Genomic DNA, 15,100 nt, shown 5'->3' on the forward strand with positions numbered 1-15,100 from the left:
TATACATATGACATGTAATCGGAAAATGATCGGATTCGCGACGGTTAAACACTTGAAAATCGTTAATATGATCGAACAATTCAGATGATGCAATCATATAATCAACCACACTAGCTCCATCGTTTGAGATACACGTAAATTGACCATCTTTATCTCCTGGAAATCGTCCGTTTAAAATATGAGTATCAAAAACACAGCACATATTTACTAGAGATCTGCCAAAATTGTTTATCCGAAATTTATCTTTGTTTGCTCGTGGTATGTCGAATAAACTACCTTCGTAATCGACTTCTCCAAAAATGTAATCTAAATTGTCATATTGTATATAATCTATAAAATCTCTCGTTCTTGCATTAAAATCACCTGCTAAAAATATCGATGCGTTAGGGTATAGGAGTTTTAACTCTTCTAAATTAGAGAATACAATCGATATACCATTCTTATCATTTTGTGAGTCATATATAGGGGACCCTTCTGGTGAAACGTATGCAAAATACATGATAATATCATTTGATTTAAATAAAGATGAACATTTGAGATATAATACAATACAGTCAGAAAACGAGTTCATAATACGGGTCACAATATAAAGTTTCATTAAATGGCTTCTGACAAAAGCACACATCCCGCCACTATTTCGAATACTATTTAAAGTTAAATTTCTTACATGATCGAAACAAATATACGAGTCCATAATTGTATTAAATTCCCCGATACTTTTACCCCATGTTTCACATAAATGAACTATATCAAATGACCTTAAAAATGATTTAAATTCTGCATTATATACATTTTTACTTAAACCAGCAATATTCCAACTAACAAAACTAAAATTAAACTGGTTTTCATTGCTATGTTTAACATGTGCATGACCCCAGCCGTTTTCCTAGTCCATGACAGAATCGTCAGAAAATATGTCATCTTCGGGTAGGTCCGTGTTGTGAGCGATTGGTCGGTTTCTGTTCGGTGTTACGCGTCGTGCTTCTACGTCATCAGTCACGTGGTTGGTATCCAATCCCTGCTCTGAGTTAATGTTGTTGGTGGGTTCGTCATTTGGAAGATCACGTGGAAATGCACGTGGACGAAACCCTGATCTCCGTTTATCGACAGTTATAATTGATTGTGTTGAGTCGCTGTATTTTTATACCGTGTCATTGATTATCAATTTGTCGTAACGAATGACTGCGTAGTTACCCTTCGACCGTTCGGACATCATGCGTTCTCCAAGGTGTTTTCTTTGTTGACGGATTATTTCACTGTAATCCTGTTGAACAGAGAATGCACTATTTTTCTGAAGTAGTGTATTGGCCCGGTTTAAGATTTGTTCACAGTCCTTGTATTTCACGAATTTTACTAGTATTGTACATTTGTTTGGGTCACGTGACTTAATTCGATGAGCTCTTTCAATTTCAAAAACGTCTGCTTGTTCCCCAAAATTAAGCGTTTCCTTTAAACTTATAGACTTCCATTTATGCCATTAAAACGAAGATTGTTCCTACGTGATTGGTTTTCAATGCGGTCTAATTTTTGTTTCATAAAGTGCATTTCTTCCCGAAGATGTTCGTTATCTTGCCGTAATCGTTCATTATCATGTTTTAAATTGTTGACAGAAGTAAAAAGCTGATCAATCTTTGAGTTTATTCCTTCGATATTGTTTATTAAACGTTCATTTTGATTACCTATGTCAATTTTCATGTTTCTTAGGAATGCAAACATATCAGATTCGTTATTCGACTTACTTTGATCTTGCTGTCGGTGATTTTGTTGTAAATTATCGTTATTTGTTTGTGTGGAACTACCGGGTGATTGCTGTGGTGTACATGTAGCGTAAGAAGATAGTGTCCGCTGTCTTGTAGCAACACCTTCTTGTATCGTGCGTCGTGGTGTTGGCCTCTCCCCATTTTGATCGCCTAGATCTTGGGTCCCTGCAGCCCTTTTGTATTGGCTTTTGTTGCGTGTTCCATCTTGTTTAGGGGGTCCTGGGTTTGTCTCTACATCGCCGCACAATAGGATCAAAACCGCCATGCACGTGATCACCCTCAAAATCAAGGACATTGATTTCCTTGTATGCCTGTTCAAAGTTATGACTTTAAAATGTTTAATTCGTTTGCTTTTACATATGAAACATCCAATTCGCGCACGCCACACTTTAATATCCACACCCATGATGTTTTAAATCCAAAAAATATTTTAAAAATTACACGTGCAAATTTTCCGCCATGCTATCCATGGGAGGCAACTCATCCGAAACGCCATATCCTGTATATCAACAAAGCACTACACGTTAAACCCAAATGAGTTCCTGTTCGAAGTGCATTTTCTATTTTACACAAGTAGTTTACTCGTATGCAATTTAACTTGCAAAACTATAACGAGACGAATGACAATTTTTAAGTTATAGAGGATGTGAGTCCTGGAAAACAATGTATATCGACTACTTCAAACACAATCATATTTTACTGTTTTTAAGACTCTGTTATCAGGGAATGTCAAACTTATGTAGTGCTTCTACACCATATTATTTTTTGTGTTTATTTCAAATTAACAGGAATATTGTGCACCGGAAGATATGGGACCACTTTCGGACGTATTGATGAATGTTGTGGAATGCTCCTTGTTGGTTAAATATTCAGAATTACGACAAAAACTTGCAACTTTGATTCTATCCTAACAAACTATATATTGTTAGGAAATGTAAAACTTCAAATATCACGGCCGCACCTAATTTAAAGAAACCGGGGTTCAGTTGCTCAAAATTCAGTTTAACGCACGCTTAAGATGTTTACTTAAGATGTAAATAACTATTGTATGAGGAACAACTAGTTTATAAAGCAATTTAAAATTAAAACTATAATGACAGTTAAAAATGTCGTGATTCTAAATGAATCTAGGCGCTCGCAACGAAACACCTCGACTGGACCGCACAAGATCCCTTATCAGAAATGAAATCGCCCAACCTATCGCAAGAGAAGTCAATCAAGCAATTTAACCGATTATACTTATTTTTTAGGGAAGCCATTCTGGTATTTCAATTTCATGTTCAATGTTTTGAAGACTAAAACCTTAACTTAATATACCAGAGTAAATTGAAAACTTTTACCAATGCAATATGTTACTCTGCTTTGAAATCTTCTGTGAAAATAGTGATGTTATCAACGTAGGCAATTACTAATGTTTTCTGGAAAGCATATAACAAAACGATCGTAAAAGGTCAGGAGCCCGTCTTATCATCGATCTTACGATTTCTAAAATCGCAGTGAAAAAAAGAGCGTACGACCACCTTAAGATTTCCCGTACAACTGTATTATCAAACACATCGTACGAACTTGACAAGTTACGAATCGTAAGGAAATCACGCATGCGCACTAAGTCATCGCTAAACTCTTCACGATGAAGGTATTACGCGAGTAACTGTCATAACATCCAGACGAACATAGTTGACAATAGCAGAAAAGAAAAGGAAAATCAACTGGACAGAAGAAGAAAGAGAGATTTTAATAGAACAGTGCACCAGCGAAACTGGCCGGAAGATCAACCTAAAATTTAGCAACGAAATATCGACAAAAGATAAAGCCATTTTCTGGGGAAAGACAGCAGAAAGATATCCTCGAATGACCAAATTCCGTGGGGGTAAGAATCGATTTTTAAAAAGAAGTGAAAGTAAACAAACACAACACAAAATTGTGTACATACCTTGATGGAAAAATCCTCTATTTACATTTACCAAACCGAATTTGGCAAATATGTGCTTAAATAAATAAGATTCGTCTTCGTAAAGTAGCCCTGGTCGAAGCTGTCTGCCATTTTTAGAGAGGACCTAATTCCGGTGACGTCATTCAAAGGGAAATTTCTCAAACCTAATGGTGTATTTAGGCCAAACAACTGCTATTTGTTAGTTTTTCTGTATTTTTTTAACTTGGAAATATTCTTTATTTTTTTATAACAGTCAAAATATATAAACTTACTTACAATTAGTTTATGCATTTGTATTTTCATTCGTTTTTTCTTCCTTATCACAACACAAACAAAGTAAAGTGTCACCCCTCCTTAGAGCTCCAACTTATAAATATTCTTTTAAAATAACTCTTTTAACAGTCAAACACATAAATAGGTTAACTTTGTTACAATTCATATGTGCCAGCAGTTTATTCTTCATGATCTTCACATTCAGCAATTAATTGCATATACTTGAAAAAAGTATGAAAAAGTAGTCTAAGGGATACGACCAGCAACCTTATAGAAAAAATAGGTTGGCCTAATTGAAAAAACGAAAACTACCTCCACGAGTCAACTCCAGCCGACATTGCAAACGGACTGTCACATGTTTAAAAGCGAGTTTGGGACCAAATAAAGGGGTTTAAAGGGGGCCATGAATTAGGAATAGTAGAAGACATACAAATTAAGGTGTGAGAAACATTATACATGAGTGTTACCTGTTTTGGTCTCATTTCGAGCGTCTTTTCGTAGGTGACAGTTGCGTTGGCATCTGTCAATATTTACTGAACTGCGCGTGCGTGACGTCATCTTAACTCTCGCGATACGAGACAAAAACAAATGTCACCGGAATTCGGACCCCCACGGAATTCGGGCCTTCGAGGATATCGTATCAATACGGTTTGAATACTGTCATGAACACTCTAATTCCTTTTTTAATCACATAATTCCTATTACAATTTAAAAACAAAACGTGTTTTGCAATTGATAGTGATTTTATCGTTAATAGTCTCAAAACCATTTAAAAAGCGACCATAGTCAATATTACATGAACAGGTTACTTGCTAGCCCAAAGTTACTTGCAGGCCTCGACACAAACAGTATCCGGGGACACCGAGACCTCCAAATTTTGGTGAGGGACACCAGTTTTTCCCTGGATTTTGCTCCAATTTTAATAGGCAGGGTTCCCTCTGGACACCAACCTGTAGAATTTTTTTAGTGTCAAGCCCACATATGGCTATTATTTTATTTTTTTTTAGAATTATAAGGAATGATAATTCAAATCAAATGATAAACATTTAATATTAGATATATCTTGTGATTAGTTTCCTCCTCACTATGCGATAAAATGCTACATCAGGTTCGATAATTTACTGTAGTTGTACATGATGAACGAATGACAAAGACACTTCAATGATTTGTATCTGTGAATCAAAGACCTAGAATAAATTCTAGGTCATTGTGTGAAAAAAATGGATTAATTATCAGTGAATTATGTGGTAGGTTTTACTAATTTGAAAAGATAGTTTATGATGCATCATATATCATCTTGTATGATATTTTTCATTTAACTTTTTGTCAGATACCAAAACTTTTATTATGTTTGATGAATTGTGTCACTTAAATTTTATGAAAAAGTATCAAATGTGTAATTCCTGTGTTTTTATTTTCTTTGTTTGCTCTTTTGATAGGATTAACAGCATATCAATGTGTCAGCGCACTGCTGATGAAGTGAAAAAGAAATGGATAGACACAAAGGTATACATTTTAGTTTTTACTTCATGCTTAATTTCAATAAAATATGCTACATATATATATATATATATATATATATATATATATATATATATATATACACACACACATTTTTTACTGGTGAGTACAAATGGACAAACACAATACAAGATATCAGTTTTTTGGTCAATTTGCTAAAAATTGTCCGATTCCTAGAGTTACAACATGCAAAAATAATGCTATGTAATCTTAAAAACCTAGGATGTTTAAAAAAAGGATTTCTGAAATGTTAGTTTTGCAATACATAGTATAGAATTATTAATGGCAATGCCATTGATTAACCCTTAGGCTTTAATTCAAAAGATTCTTTATTTAATAAAACAATAGTTTATGGTATATAAATGACCCATGATAATTCATATTGATTCAATATATAATGAATGTGATATAACATGGGGTCATTATTTTTTCAGTTAGAACATCACTCTGATAATTATTTTGTTATTTCAGTCTAGTGCAAAGAAGAAGGCACAATCTATGAGCTGGGCAGAACAGGCGGCGGGCCCTATTCAGGTGGTCTGACAAACCTGGAAGAGTAGTATTTATGCATGTACTTTTTTTCTTCATTATTTCAGGAATGATGACATTAAACATTAAATAGTTTTTTTCTATCGAAATGATAACATTTATTATGTTAGCTGAAGTGATTATTTAATAAGAATTTCTATTTAAAAACTTTTTGGATCATTCCATTGACATTGTGTTACCATTACTTAAATACTTAAGTTAACATTTCTTTGAATTGAATTTTTGTCATATGACATATTTTTATACATAACTTTAAAGTATCTGTTGAATCTAACACTCTATATCAAAAGAAAATGAGAAATTAAGTTATTGATTTATAATAATAATTTTAGGTTGTAACAGTTTTCCCAAAGTGTTCAATAGATGGAATAGTGAATGCTATTGATATATTTGCTGGTAAATATGCTATTTACTATACTTAGCAAATTTCTTAATAATATATGAATCTTGATAAGTACTTTGCCTGTGATATAGGGTCTATTGTAAACACATTTAATGGCAATTGTAAATTATGTTTTGGATTATTGTATTAGTTCAAGAATTGTATATCATATTGTGTCTCAAACTGGCGATAAATGTTTTATTTTTAGCTTGACTATATATATATGAAATAAATATAGTGGAGCTATTCTACTCACCCCGGGTTCGGCGTTTCCGTTCCCGTGCGCGTTTGAATGTTTAAGTTTGCGTACCACCTCAAATATTTCCTATGTCCCATGACATATGGCTTTAATATTTTGCATACTTCTTTACCAACATGACCTCAACCAATAAACAAGAGTAGACAATTGTATCAAGTATTTTGTAAGAAAAATGGCCCTTTTTTCACTTAGAATATGCATATTATTGATAAATCCATGTTAAATTTTGTGTTATACCACCTCAAATATTTCTTATGTCCCTTGACATAAGGCTTTTATATTTTGCACACTTCTTTATTAACATGACCCAAACCTATAAACAAGAGCAGACAATTTTATCAAGAATTTTGTAAGAATTATGGCCCTTTTTCCACTTAGAATATGCATATTATTGATTAATTTATTTTCAAGTTTGGTACCACCTCAAATATTTTCTATGTACCTTGACATATTGCTTTCATATTTTTCACACTTCTTTACCAACATGACCACAATCTATAAACAGGAGCAGACAACTGTATCAAACATTTTGTAAGAATTATGTTTCCTTTTTGCACTTAGAAAAATGAAATTTTGGTTAAGTTTTGTGTATAGGTTAACTTTATTTCTAAAGTATCAAAGGCATTGCTGTCATACTTGTTCAAAAGATTGTGGAAAAAATACCTGAACTCAGAATCGTCTATAAAGTGCACTTTCTTTAAAACATACACAATCAATATGTTTTTATTATGGTTCTTTTCCACTTAGAATATGACTATATTACCTTGACCTTATTGAATATGAACAATTTCCCCATGATGGCTTACGTTATACTGTTCAAGCACTCGAATAGTAGAGCGCGCTCACCTCTGACAGCTCTTGTTTTTGTTATAATTACAAGTTTTTGTATTAAAAATTGTATCATGAAATATTGTTTAAAAACTCATATTTGTACTTTTTTTTTTTTTTTAATTTTAATATTTCATGGTTTAATATTTCCATTATTTAATGGTATTTTCATACAATTGTTCATATGCATTTTAATTCAACTGTTTGTTGTAGATGCTCAAGAAGGAGATGTTCCATCAATATCTAACAGTATTAGTGGTGTGTTTCTTATTTAGACAAGATACAATGAAAAATAATAATAATTGTACAGAATATCAATAACACTTTTTGAAGTTTTATAATGGGTATATGTATGCAACACTGAAAGTACATTGTTTATTCAGTCGTCATTAATGACCATATGTAAAATAAAATGATTCATACTTATGATATTAATATTGAAGATCTATACCTTATAGTCAAAAAATCTCGTTTTGTATTTTTTCCACTTACATTTCCCCTAATAAGAGCCAAAAATATTTATGAAAATAAAAAAATATATATAATGCAAATTTTAAACCATTAACTTGATTAACTTGCCTGTGCATTAAACAATATGCAATTTCAACTTTATTTCCAGAACCAGTCCAAGGGGCATCATGCCCAGCAAGAGAAGTATCCAGTGAGCCAGGTAAATTTTGTTTTCAAGTATTAGCATGTAATAGAATTGCAAGAGAATGTATGGTAAATATATTGGCAAAATTAATCATGTAGTACTTAAACATGTTAATGATTAACAACTGTTTGCCTTCTAACTTGACAATTCGAACAAATCTATGTACATGTTTTTAATAAATACATTTAATTAATTTGTAGAAACAGAAAGAAAAGCATCAGTGTCTGAAAAAATCAAGAAAAGACAGAAAATGGAAGGTAAATAGTAATTAATGTAATATTTTATATTTGAAATACAGTTCTATATAAAAGATGTTTTTAGGAATTGATAACCACATTTTATGCAACAAATCAAAATGGATTTTATAATTCAGCCTCAAAAAATGGATGTATTTCGTTTCGACTTGATTGTCCGTCCAACATTCTGTCAGACTTGTTTTTAATTATTAAATTGAACATGTTTGTTATCTTAAATGTACTTCAGTGATTCCTACACGGAGTCATTAAGATGACTTCGTCAATTCAAGTTGTAGACCTTTATTTAATAGAAATATATGGACTTTGTGAAGTGTTTATGTGTATTATTAGCATACTCTTGTTGTGTGCCTTTATCCTTTTACAGGCGTGACAGTTTCCAGTAACATTTAACATGTTTTAATGATACTGCTGTTGATTACAAAATAGTTTCTGTCTGTAGAAATATAACACTTTTCAGGTGACCTTCATAGGGCCATCATTGACTATCTTGTAATGGAATTGTTGACTTTACAGATGTATCAGCAAGCAGTCTACGGGACATGATCGTCAAACTTTAGAAAGAAAAAGTTTTCCTACTCAAAGAACTGATCTGTGCCCAACGTGAACAGACTGCGCACTTGCAACAGCTAACAGCATCTGTTAACAAGCTGACTGATGCCATGATCAGCAACAATGTTATGTCAAGTTTTTTAACTGATATTTTATTATAAATTAAAGCTGCATAAAAAGATTGTTACAACAGATGCTTCTTAGCTGTTGCAAGTGCCTAAGTGCATATACACATTGTTATATGCCAAATTTTTAAGCTCTGGGCCTTGTGGCACAATGTGAACAGGTTAAAACAAAATAATTTTCATTAATAATGAGTTGTTGTTAGTAGAAAAACAAACCCATACATAATTAAGGTTTAAAGTTATATATTTGCTGGCATAATACTTTTACATAAAAAAATGGCAACTCTTTTTTATCAAAAGATCACTAATTATAAGTTAATAACTAAATGTCATATTTTGAAAGGTTATTTGACAAATGCGTAATTATAACAAGGGCTGTTTGTAAATCATGCATGCCCCCCATATGGGCTGTCAGTTGTAGTGGCAGCCATTTTTTGAATAATTTGTTTAACCTAGTGACCTGAAAATCAATAGGGGTCATCTGCCAGTCATGATCAATTTACCTATGAAGATTCATGATCCTAGGAAAAATTATTGTTGAGTTATGATCAGGAAATCATTATACTGTTTCGAGTCGCTGTGAACTTGACATAGTGATCTGAAAAACAATAGGGGTCATCTGCCAGTCATAATCAATGTACCTATGAAGATTCATGATTCTAGGCCAAATTATTGTTGAGTTATGATCAGGAAACCATTATACTGTTTTGAGTCGCTGTGAACTTGACCTTTGACCTAGTGACCTAAAAATTAATAGGGGTCATCTGCTAGTCATGATCAATGTACCTATGAAGTTTCATGATCCTAGCTGTAAGCATTCATGAGTTATCATCCGGAAACTATTTTACTATTTCGAGTCACGATGACCTTGACCTTTGACCTAGTAACCTGACACTCATAAGGGATCATCTGCCAGTCATGATCAATGTACCTATGAAGTTTCATGATCCTAGCCGTAAGCATTAATGAGTTATCATCCGGAAACCATTTTACTGTTTCGAATCACTGTGACCTTGACCTTTGACCTAGTGACCTGACACTCAATAGGGGTCATCTGCCAGTCGTGATCAATGTTACTATGAAGTTTCATAATCTTAGGCGTTAGCATTCTTTACTTATCATATGGAAACCATTTTACTGTTTCGAGTCACTGTGACCTTGACCTTTGACCTAGTGACCTGACACTCAATAGGGGTCATCTGCTCAATTATATTCTATGTTCCTATGAAGTTTCATGATCCTAGGCGTATGCATTCTATAGTTATCATCCAGAAACCATTTTGCTATTTCAAGTCACTGTGACCTTTACGATTTGACCTAGTGACCTAAAAATCAATAGCGGTCATCTGCCAGGCATGAGTAATGTACCTATGAAGTTTCATGATCCTAGACCTAAGCGTTTTTGAGTTATCATCCGGAAACTATCTGGTGGACGGACCGACCGACATGTGCAAAACAATATACCCCTCTTCTTCAAAGTGGGGCATAAATACAGTAAACTTTTATGTAAACAAAACAGTTCATATCAATTTGAATTGAATTGTTTAACTACAGCTATACAAAATTACAACGTGCTTATAACCAGTCATTCAAAACATGTTAATGACTGCCTGTCTAAATGAATGCGCATTGTCATCATGCTCATTCAAGACATCCTCATTTGCCATTGCAGCTCATTCACATGGACTGCATCCTGTGGTTCCTTCACGTTGAACGTTATGCACAGATTATGCAGCTTCATACAGGCCACAACAACATGAGCACTTTTTGTAGGGTTGAATGGAAGTACACCACCAGATTTGTGTAGGCATCTGTTAAAACAAATTATGCTTACATAAAAATGACCTTCTTAGTTAATTATGAAACATTGTAAAAACTTAAAGAGACCATCAACCACAAATGACGAAAAAATAAAAGTTGTAAAATAACGAAATTTTGCAATTATTAGTTTAAATTGATAAAAATATCACGACTGGTATATAATTTAACAAAAGACGTGAGTGGGTACATAAATGTATAACCTCGGCGCTTCACTGTACGCTAATTGTAAAAGATCGATAGCCACAACACGGTAAAACGCGCGATGGTAAAACATAAAATGTGTATTTCTTGTGTTTAACTCGCTATAAATCCATTAATAACAACGGGAATACACTAAAAGTTATATTTTTTTGAAAGAGGAATTAATAAGCAACAAGATAACTTGTAAACCAATAAAATCGGATGAATAGTTTTTGCATAAGATTGAATTTACTACAGTAAGGGTCAAATACTCGATTCATCGCCGTGATTAGTTCTAGTACTACGATCGAAGAAAATGATTAAATCGTGGTATTTTTATCAACTATAACGAACCTTTGAGCAGAAAATGTGGTGTTTACTATTGAGCGATAAGGGAAATTATTGATTCACTCTCTGTTCTAAAATATGCTAGTCAGCGTTTGTGAGTACCTACCGCGCGTGCTCAATTATTGGAAAACCTGGACTGGAGAATTCCGTATAATGACTATTATTGAAAAATATATATCGCTTAAAAACACAAAATACTTAAACTCGCAATTGTAATATTTTCATTAAAAAAAACAACAGCATGTAAATATCATTGAGAGTTGGTAGAACCGCCACTCCATATGACGATCTTTATCTATTTAACATTGGATTACCGGCATTGTTCTCAAAGATAAGATGCCCGCATTGAGTGGCATGTTTATGACACTTGTTCAGACTGATAATCAAATACCCGTTGAGGGAGCACTGAATTGTTGGTTATTGACAATTTAAAGCGTGTGTCATTAATTGATTGTTGTCCAAGCACCACTTTGTGCGTTAGCTGTCAAGTTAATCAAAGGAATTTAACGCAGTAAATATGTTTAATAATGTCTTACGACTTTAATTAAATTATTATTTATTAAATATGAAATTGCAGTACATAAATATGTACGTTGTAGTTTTTTCATAGGTAAATAAACAAAACACTGTTTAAAAAACATTAAGAGTTTCGAAGTTCTATAATCATTTAAACCATATCTGTTTAGCGATACTATATTCCATCACCCCTAAAGAAGTTTATTTTGTTTTACCAAGTTGTTTCATTTCACTGATATTGTTCTAAAACTTCTCATTTGATTAACTTTTTACCATTAACTTTTTGTGTGAATATAACAGATCACTTCGTTTATTCGAGTATACATTATACACAATAAGGATATACAGCAAATCACAATTATAAACTGAATGAGTCGTAATTATTATACATTTAATAAATGTATTTACAATAAAGCAACACTATTATTTTTTTAATAAATCAGGATCGCCAAATGTTTTCACATTTCGTTTTCTACGAATAGTAAGCGCTATAGCTACCATAACTTACACCTGTTTTATCACAATTACATTATGAAGGAATGAAATACATTGTTTAATACTCATGCTATTAAAATTAACGGTCAATTGCCTCAAATATATATGTGTATACCGGCTTTATGACACGCTTATAAAAGATACTTGTATCGAATTTATTGGATTGTGCTTATCAAGTCAAAAAAAATCATAATCTAACTCTCAATTAATTTTGTTTGACTGCATGCTGTTGTTTTTGTTTTTTGTCGAGTGCACCGGGATTGTCTCCCATATGGCCATCGCCCCCAGAAAGACGTGTTAGTTGGTTACGGGGGATAGTGCAAGATACAGGGGATACCCCGTTCCAGGGGTGACCCTGGGTCTTTTAGTGCCCGGTGTATAGCACCTAGTACACTGCACCTCGGTTAAAGGTCTCATGCGAAAGACGAGTTAGTAGGTTAGGTGCAGCGGGGGATCGAACCAGCGATCTCTGGATTGTGAAGCCAATGTGTTACCACTAGACCACGGATCCGCTACTGACTGCATGCATTTTACATTAATATATATATACTTAGTGTGACTCATTGTTTTTATCACCTACCCTTTGTCGGATTTATGCGTGATATACTTATATTATTGATTCATGATACTTTCTTTGATGATTATATAATTATCACCAATTAAACTGTTACACCATATAATAACATCAATGAACAAACTACACAATAATGATATGTGACAAAACATTCTACATTTGAACATTCCGTTAATTGGGGGCGAAACGACCAGGTGCGAAACGACGAGGGCGGAAACGTCTTGGGGGCGAAACATCCGAGTACCGGTCATCAGGAATTTATCTAGTGATCACTTTTCCCTGCCAAAATATGTTAAGCTTTTGCCATGTTGTATATATTACACTATTGCAATAAATTTAATATCCATTACCAGTTTTGTTAATTGTTTTATATAGTAAAGGCATTGTTCAAGAGCCGAACTAATTGTTAATAAGGGGATAAAATAGCGTAGGGACAGCCATGGCATGGGCAGTCAATGTCATGGGCTGTCATCAATTTTGTCTGCCTTGACCCGACTTTAAGGGTGTTGAAAGTTCAAACAAGCACAATATGTATGTATTAACATGATAATTTAAAGGCCAATGATATAATGCACAGAACGTTGTTAATTTTATTTGGACGTTACATTTATATGCTAATTTACTTAGGTAATAATTCAGTGTTATAAAATAACTTTTGGTGAGCACAATTATCAATAGCACACAATAATTATATAGTTCTCTAACATGCAAGTATTATTTTAAGAGCATACAATGCGGCCTGTCGGTAAATACAGTTTGATATCATACTTTGTTTGATAAGTGCTGCAATTATTGCGTTATTCTTTAAAAATTGTGAGTGAAAAATATTATCATTAACAGCCCCGCAAAGAAACGCGTATTAAGCAGTTTGGTTTTTTGTAAAGAAAATAAACTGGTCAACAGATGGTCAACGGTATACAAAACAAGAGCTGTCAGAGGACAGCGCGCTCGACTATTTGAGTGCTTGACAGTATAACGTAAGCCATCATGGAGAGGGAGGGGGGTATAATGTGGGTGCGTGGTCATTTAATAGATGATCTTTCAAAAATAAGGAAACAAACATTTATTTATTTTTATTTTTTATTTTTTTTTTTTTTGGGGGGGGGGAATTCTGGGTTGGGGCATGGGGGATGGTTTTGGTGAAGTGCATTGTGGTACGTAAGGTAAGTGTTGTTTTGTCAAAGTATGAATCAAATGTGATCATAAATAAAGCTGTTATGGTAATTTAAGCAAAATGATCAATTATCTAAGTATTAAAGGGGCCATAAATATGCCAAAATGCCTGATACAGTTGTCTGCTCTTGTTTATAGATTGGGATTATGTTGGTAAAGAAGTATGCAAAATATGAAAGCAATATGCCAAAGGACATAGAAAATATCTGGGGTAGTACGCAAACTTTTACATTTATTTTAAGTATAAAATGGGCCATTATTCTGTCAAAATGCTTGATACAGTTGTCTGCTCTTGTTTATAGATTGGGGTCATGTTGGTAAAGAAGTACGCAAAATATAAAAGCAATATTTCAAAGGACATAGGAAATATTTGGGGTAGTACGCAAACTTTAACATTTGCACGCTAACGCTAACGCCGACGCCGGGGTGAGTAGGATAGCTCCACTATATATATTTCATATGTTATAGTCGAGCTAAAAATTGAGACACGGACAGAGGGAAATATGGCCTTATGCTAAATGGCAATCAGCTCGCAAACATTAAAGTGTCCTGTTCATTGTCTGGCAAATTGATCATGTCTTATGGTAAATTAAGATGGTCATAGAATGAAACAACAAAAGTATTCAATACAGTCAAAGCAAAATAACACCATTGACTATCATATTTAAATATATATTCGTTTGTGGGTACTAATCAATTAGACAATACCATACAATTATACAGCGTTTGTACCGCTTTTAATTGATAATGTGGAAAATACGTGTATTATTACCACAGCGTTTATTGTATTAAATGGCCCAATGCTAGCGCTTATAATTGGCTTTTTATAAATGTTTTCCAAATATTATAGCAGGCTGTTTATTCATACTTTAGAATTTGATCTTAATTTAAAGCCAAATACT

At 33.4% G+C, this 15,100-nt stretch overlaps 2 protein-coding genes and 1 long non-coding RNA gene across 4 annotated transcripts in view; 2 read left to right on the top strand and 1 right to left on the bottom strand.

The window, feature by feature from the left end:
* LOC127840179 (carnosine synthase 1-like) overlaps positions 1-15,100 on the bottom strand; it is a 214,085-nt gene that overhangs the window by 109,101 nt on the left and 89,884 nt on the right. The gene's annotated exons all lie outside the window — the stretch shown is intronic.
* LOC127840188 (uncharacterized) lies at positions 3,443-6,055 on the top strand. Its single transcript, XR_008030462.1, has 3 exons — positions 3,443-3,630; positions 5,406-5,472; positions 5,959-6,055. It is a non-coding gene; the product is annotated as an uncharacterized LOC127840188 (long non-coding RNA).
* LOC127840186 (uncharacterized) lies at positions 6,356-12,849 on the top strand. 2 transcript variants are annotated; one of them, XR_008030452.1, is made up of 5 exons: positions 6,356-6,432; positions 7,719-7,763; positions 8,125-8,175; positions 8,361-8,417; positions 8,931-9,238. XR_008030452.1 is itself a non-coding variant. In XM_052368694.1 (5 exons), exons 1-5 carry the CDS (start codon positions 6,412-6,414, stop codon positions 10,896-10,898), a joined length of 309 nt encoding a protein of 102 aa, XP_052224654.1. In that variant the 5' UTR covers positions 6,356-6,411; the 3' UTR covers positions 10,899-12,849. The 2 variants fall into 2 exon arrangements, 1 of the variants encoding a protein (XP_052224654.1); XM_052368694.1 differs by lacking the exon at positions 8,931-9,238 and adding an exon at positions 10,764-12,849.

Source organism: Dreissena polymorpha, chromosome 7 (genome assembly GCF_020536995.1).
Source record: "Dreissena polymorpha isolate Duluth1 chromosome 7, UMN_Dpol_1.0, whole genome shotgun sequence".
NCBI lineage: Eukaryota > Metazoa > Mollusca > Bivalvia > Myida > Dreissenidae > Dreissena > Dreissena polymorpha.

Bases quoted from the DNA above. Each gene is read 5' to 3' on its own strand.
- LOC127840186 (XM_052368694.1), top strand. From the start codon at position 6,412: ATGCTATTGATATATTTGCTG. The intron at 6,433-7,718 runs GTAAATATGCTA...TGTTTGTTGTAG, and splicing joins TGCTATTGATATATTTGCTG to ATGCTCAAGAAGGAGATGTT. The intron at 8,176-8,360 runs GTAAATTTTGTT...ATTAATTTGTAG, and splicing joins AGAAGTATCCAGTGAGCCAG to AAACAGAAAGAAAAGCATCA.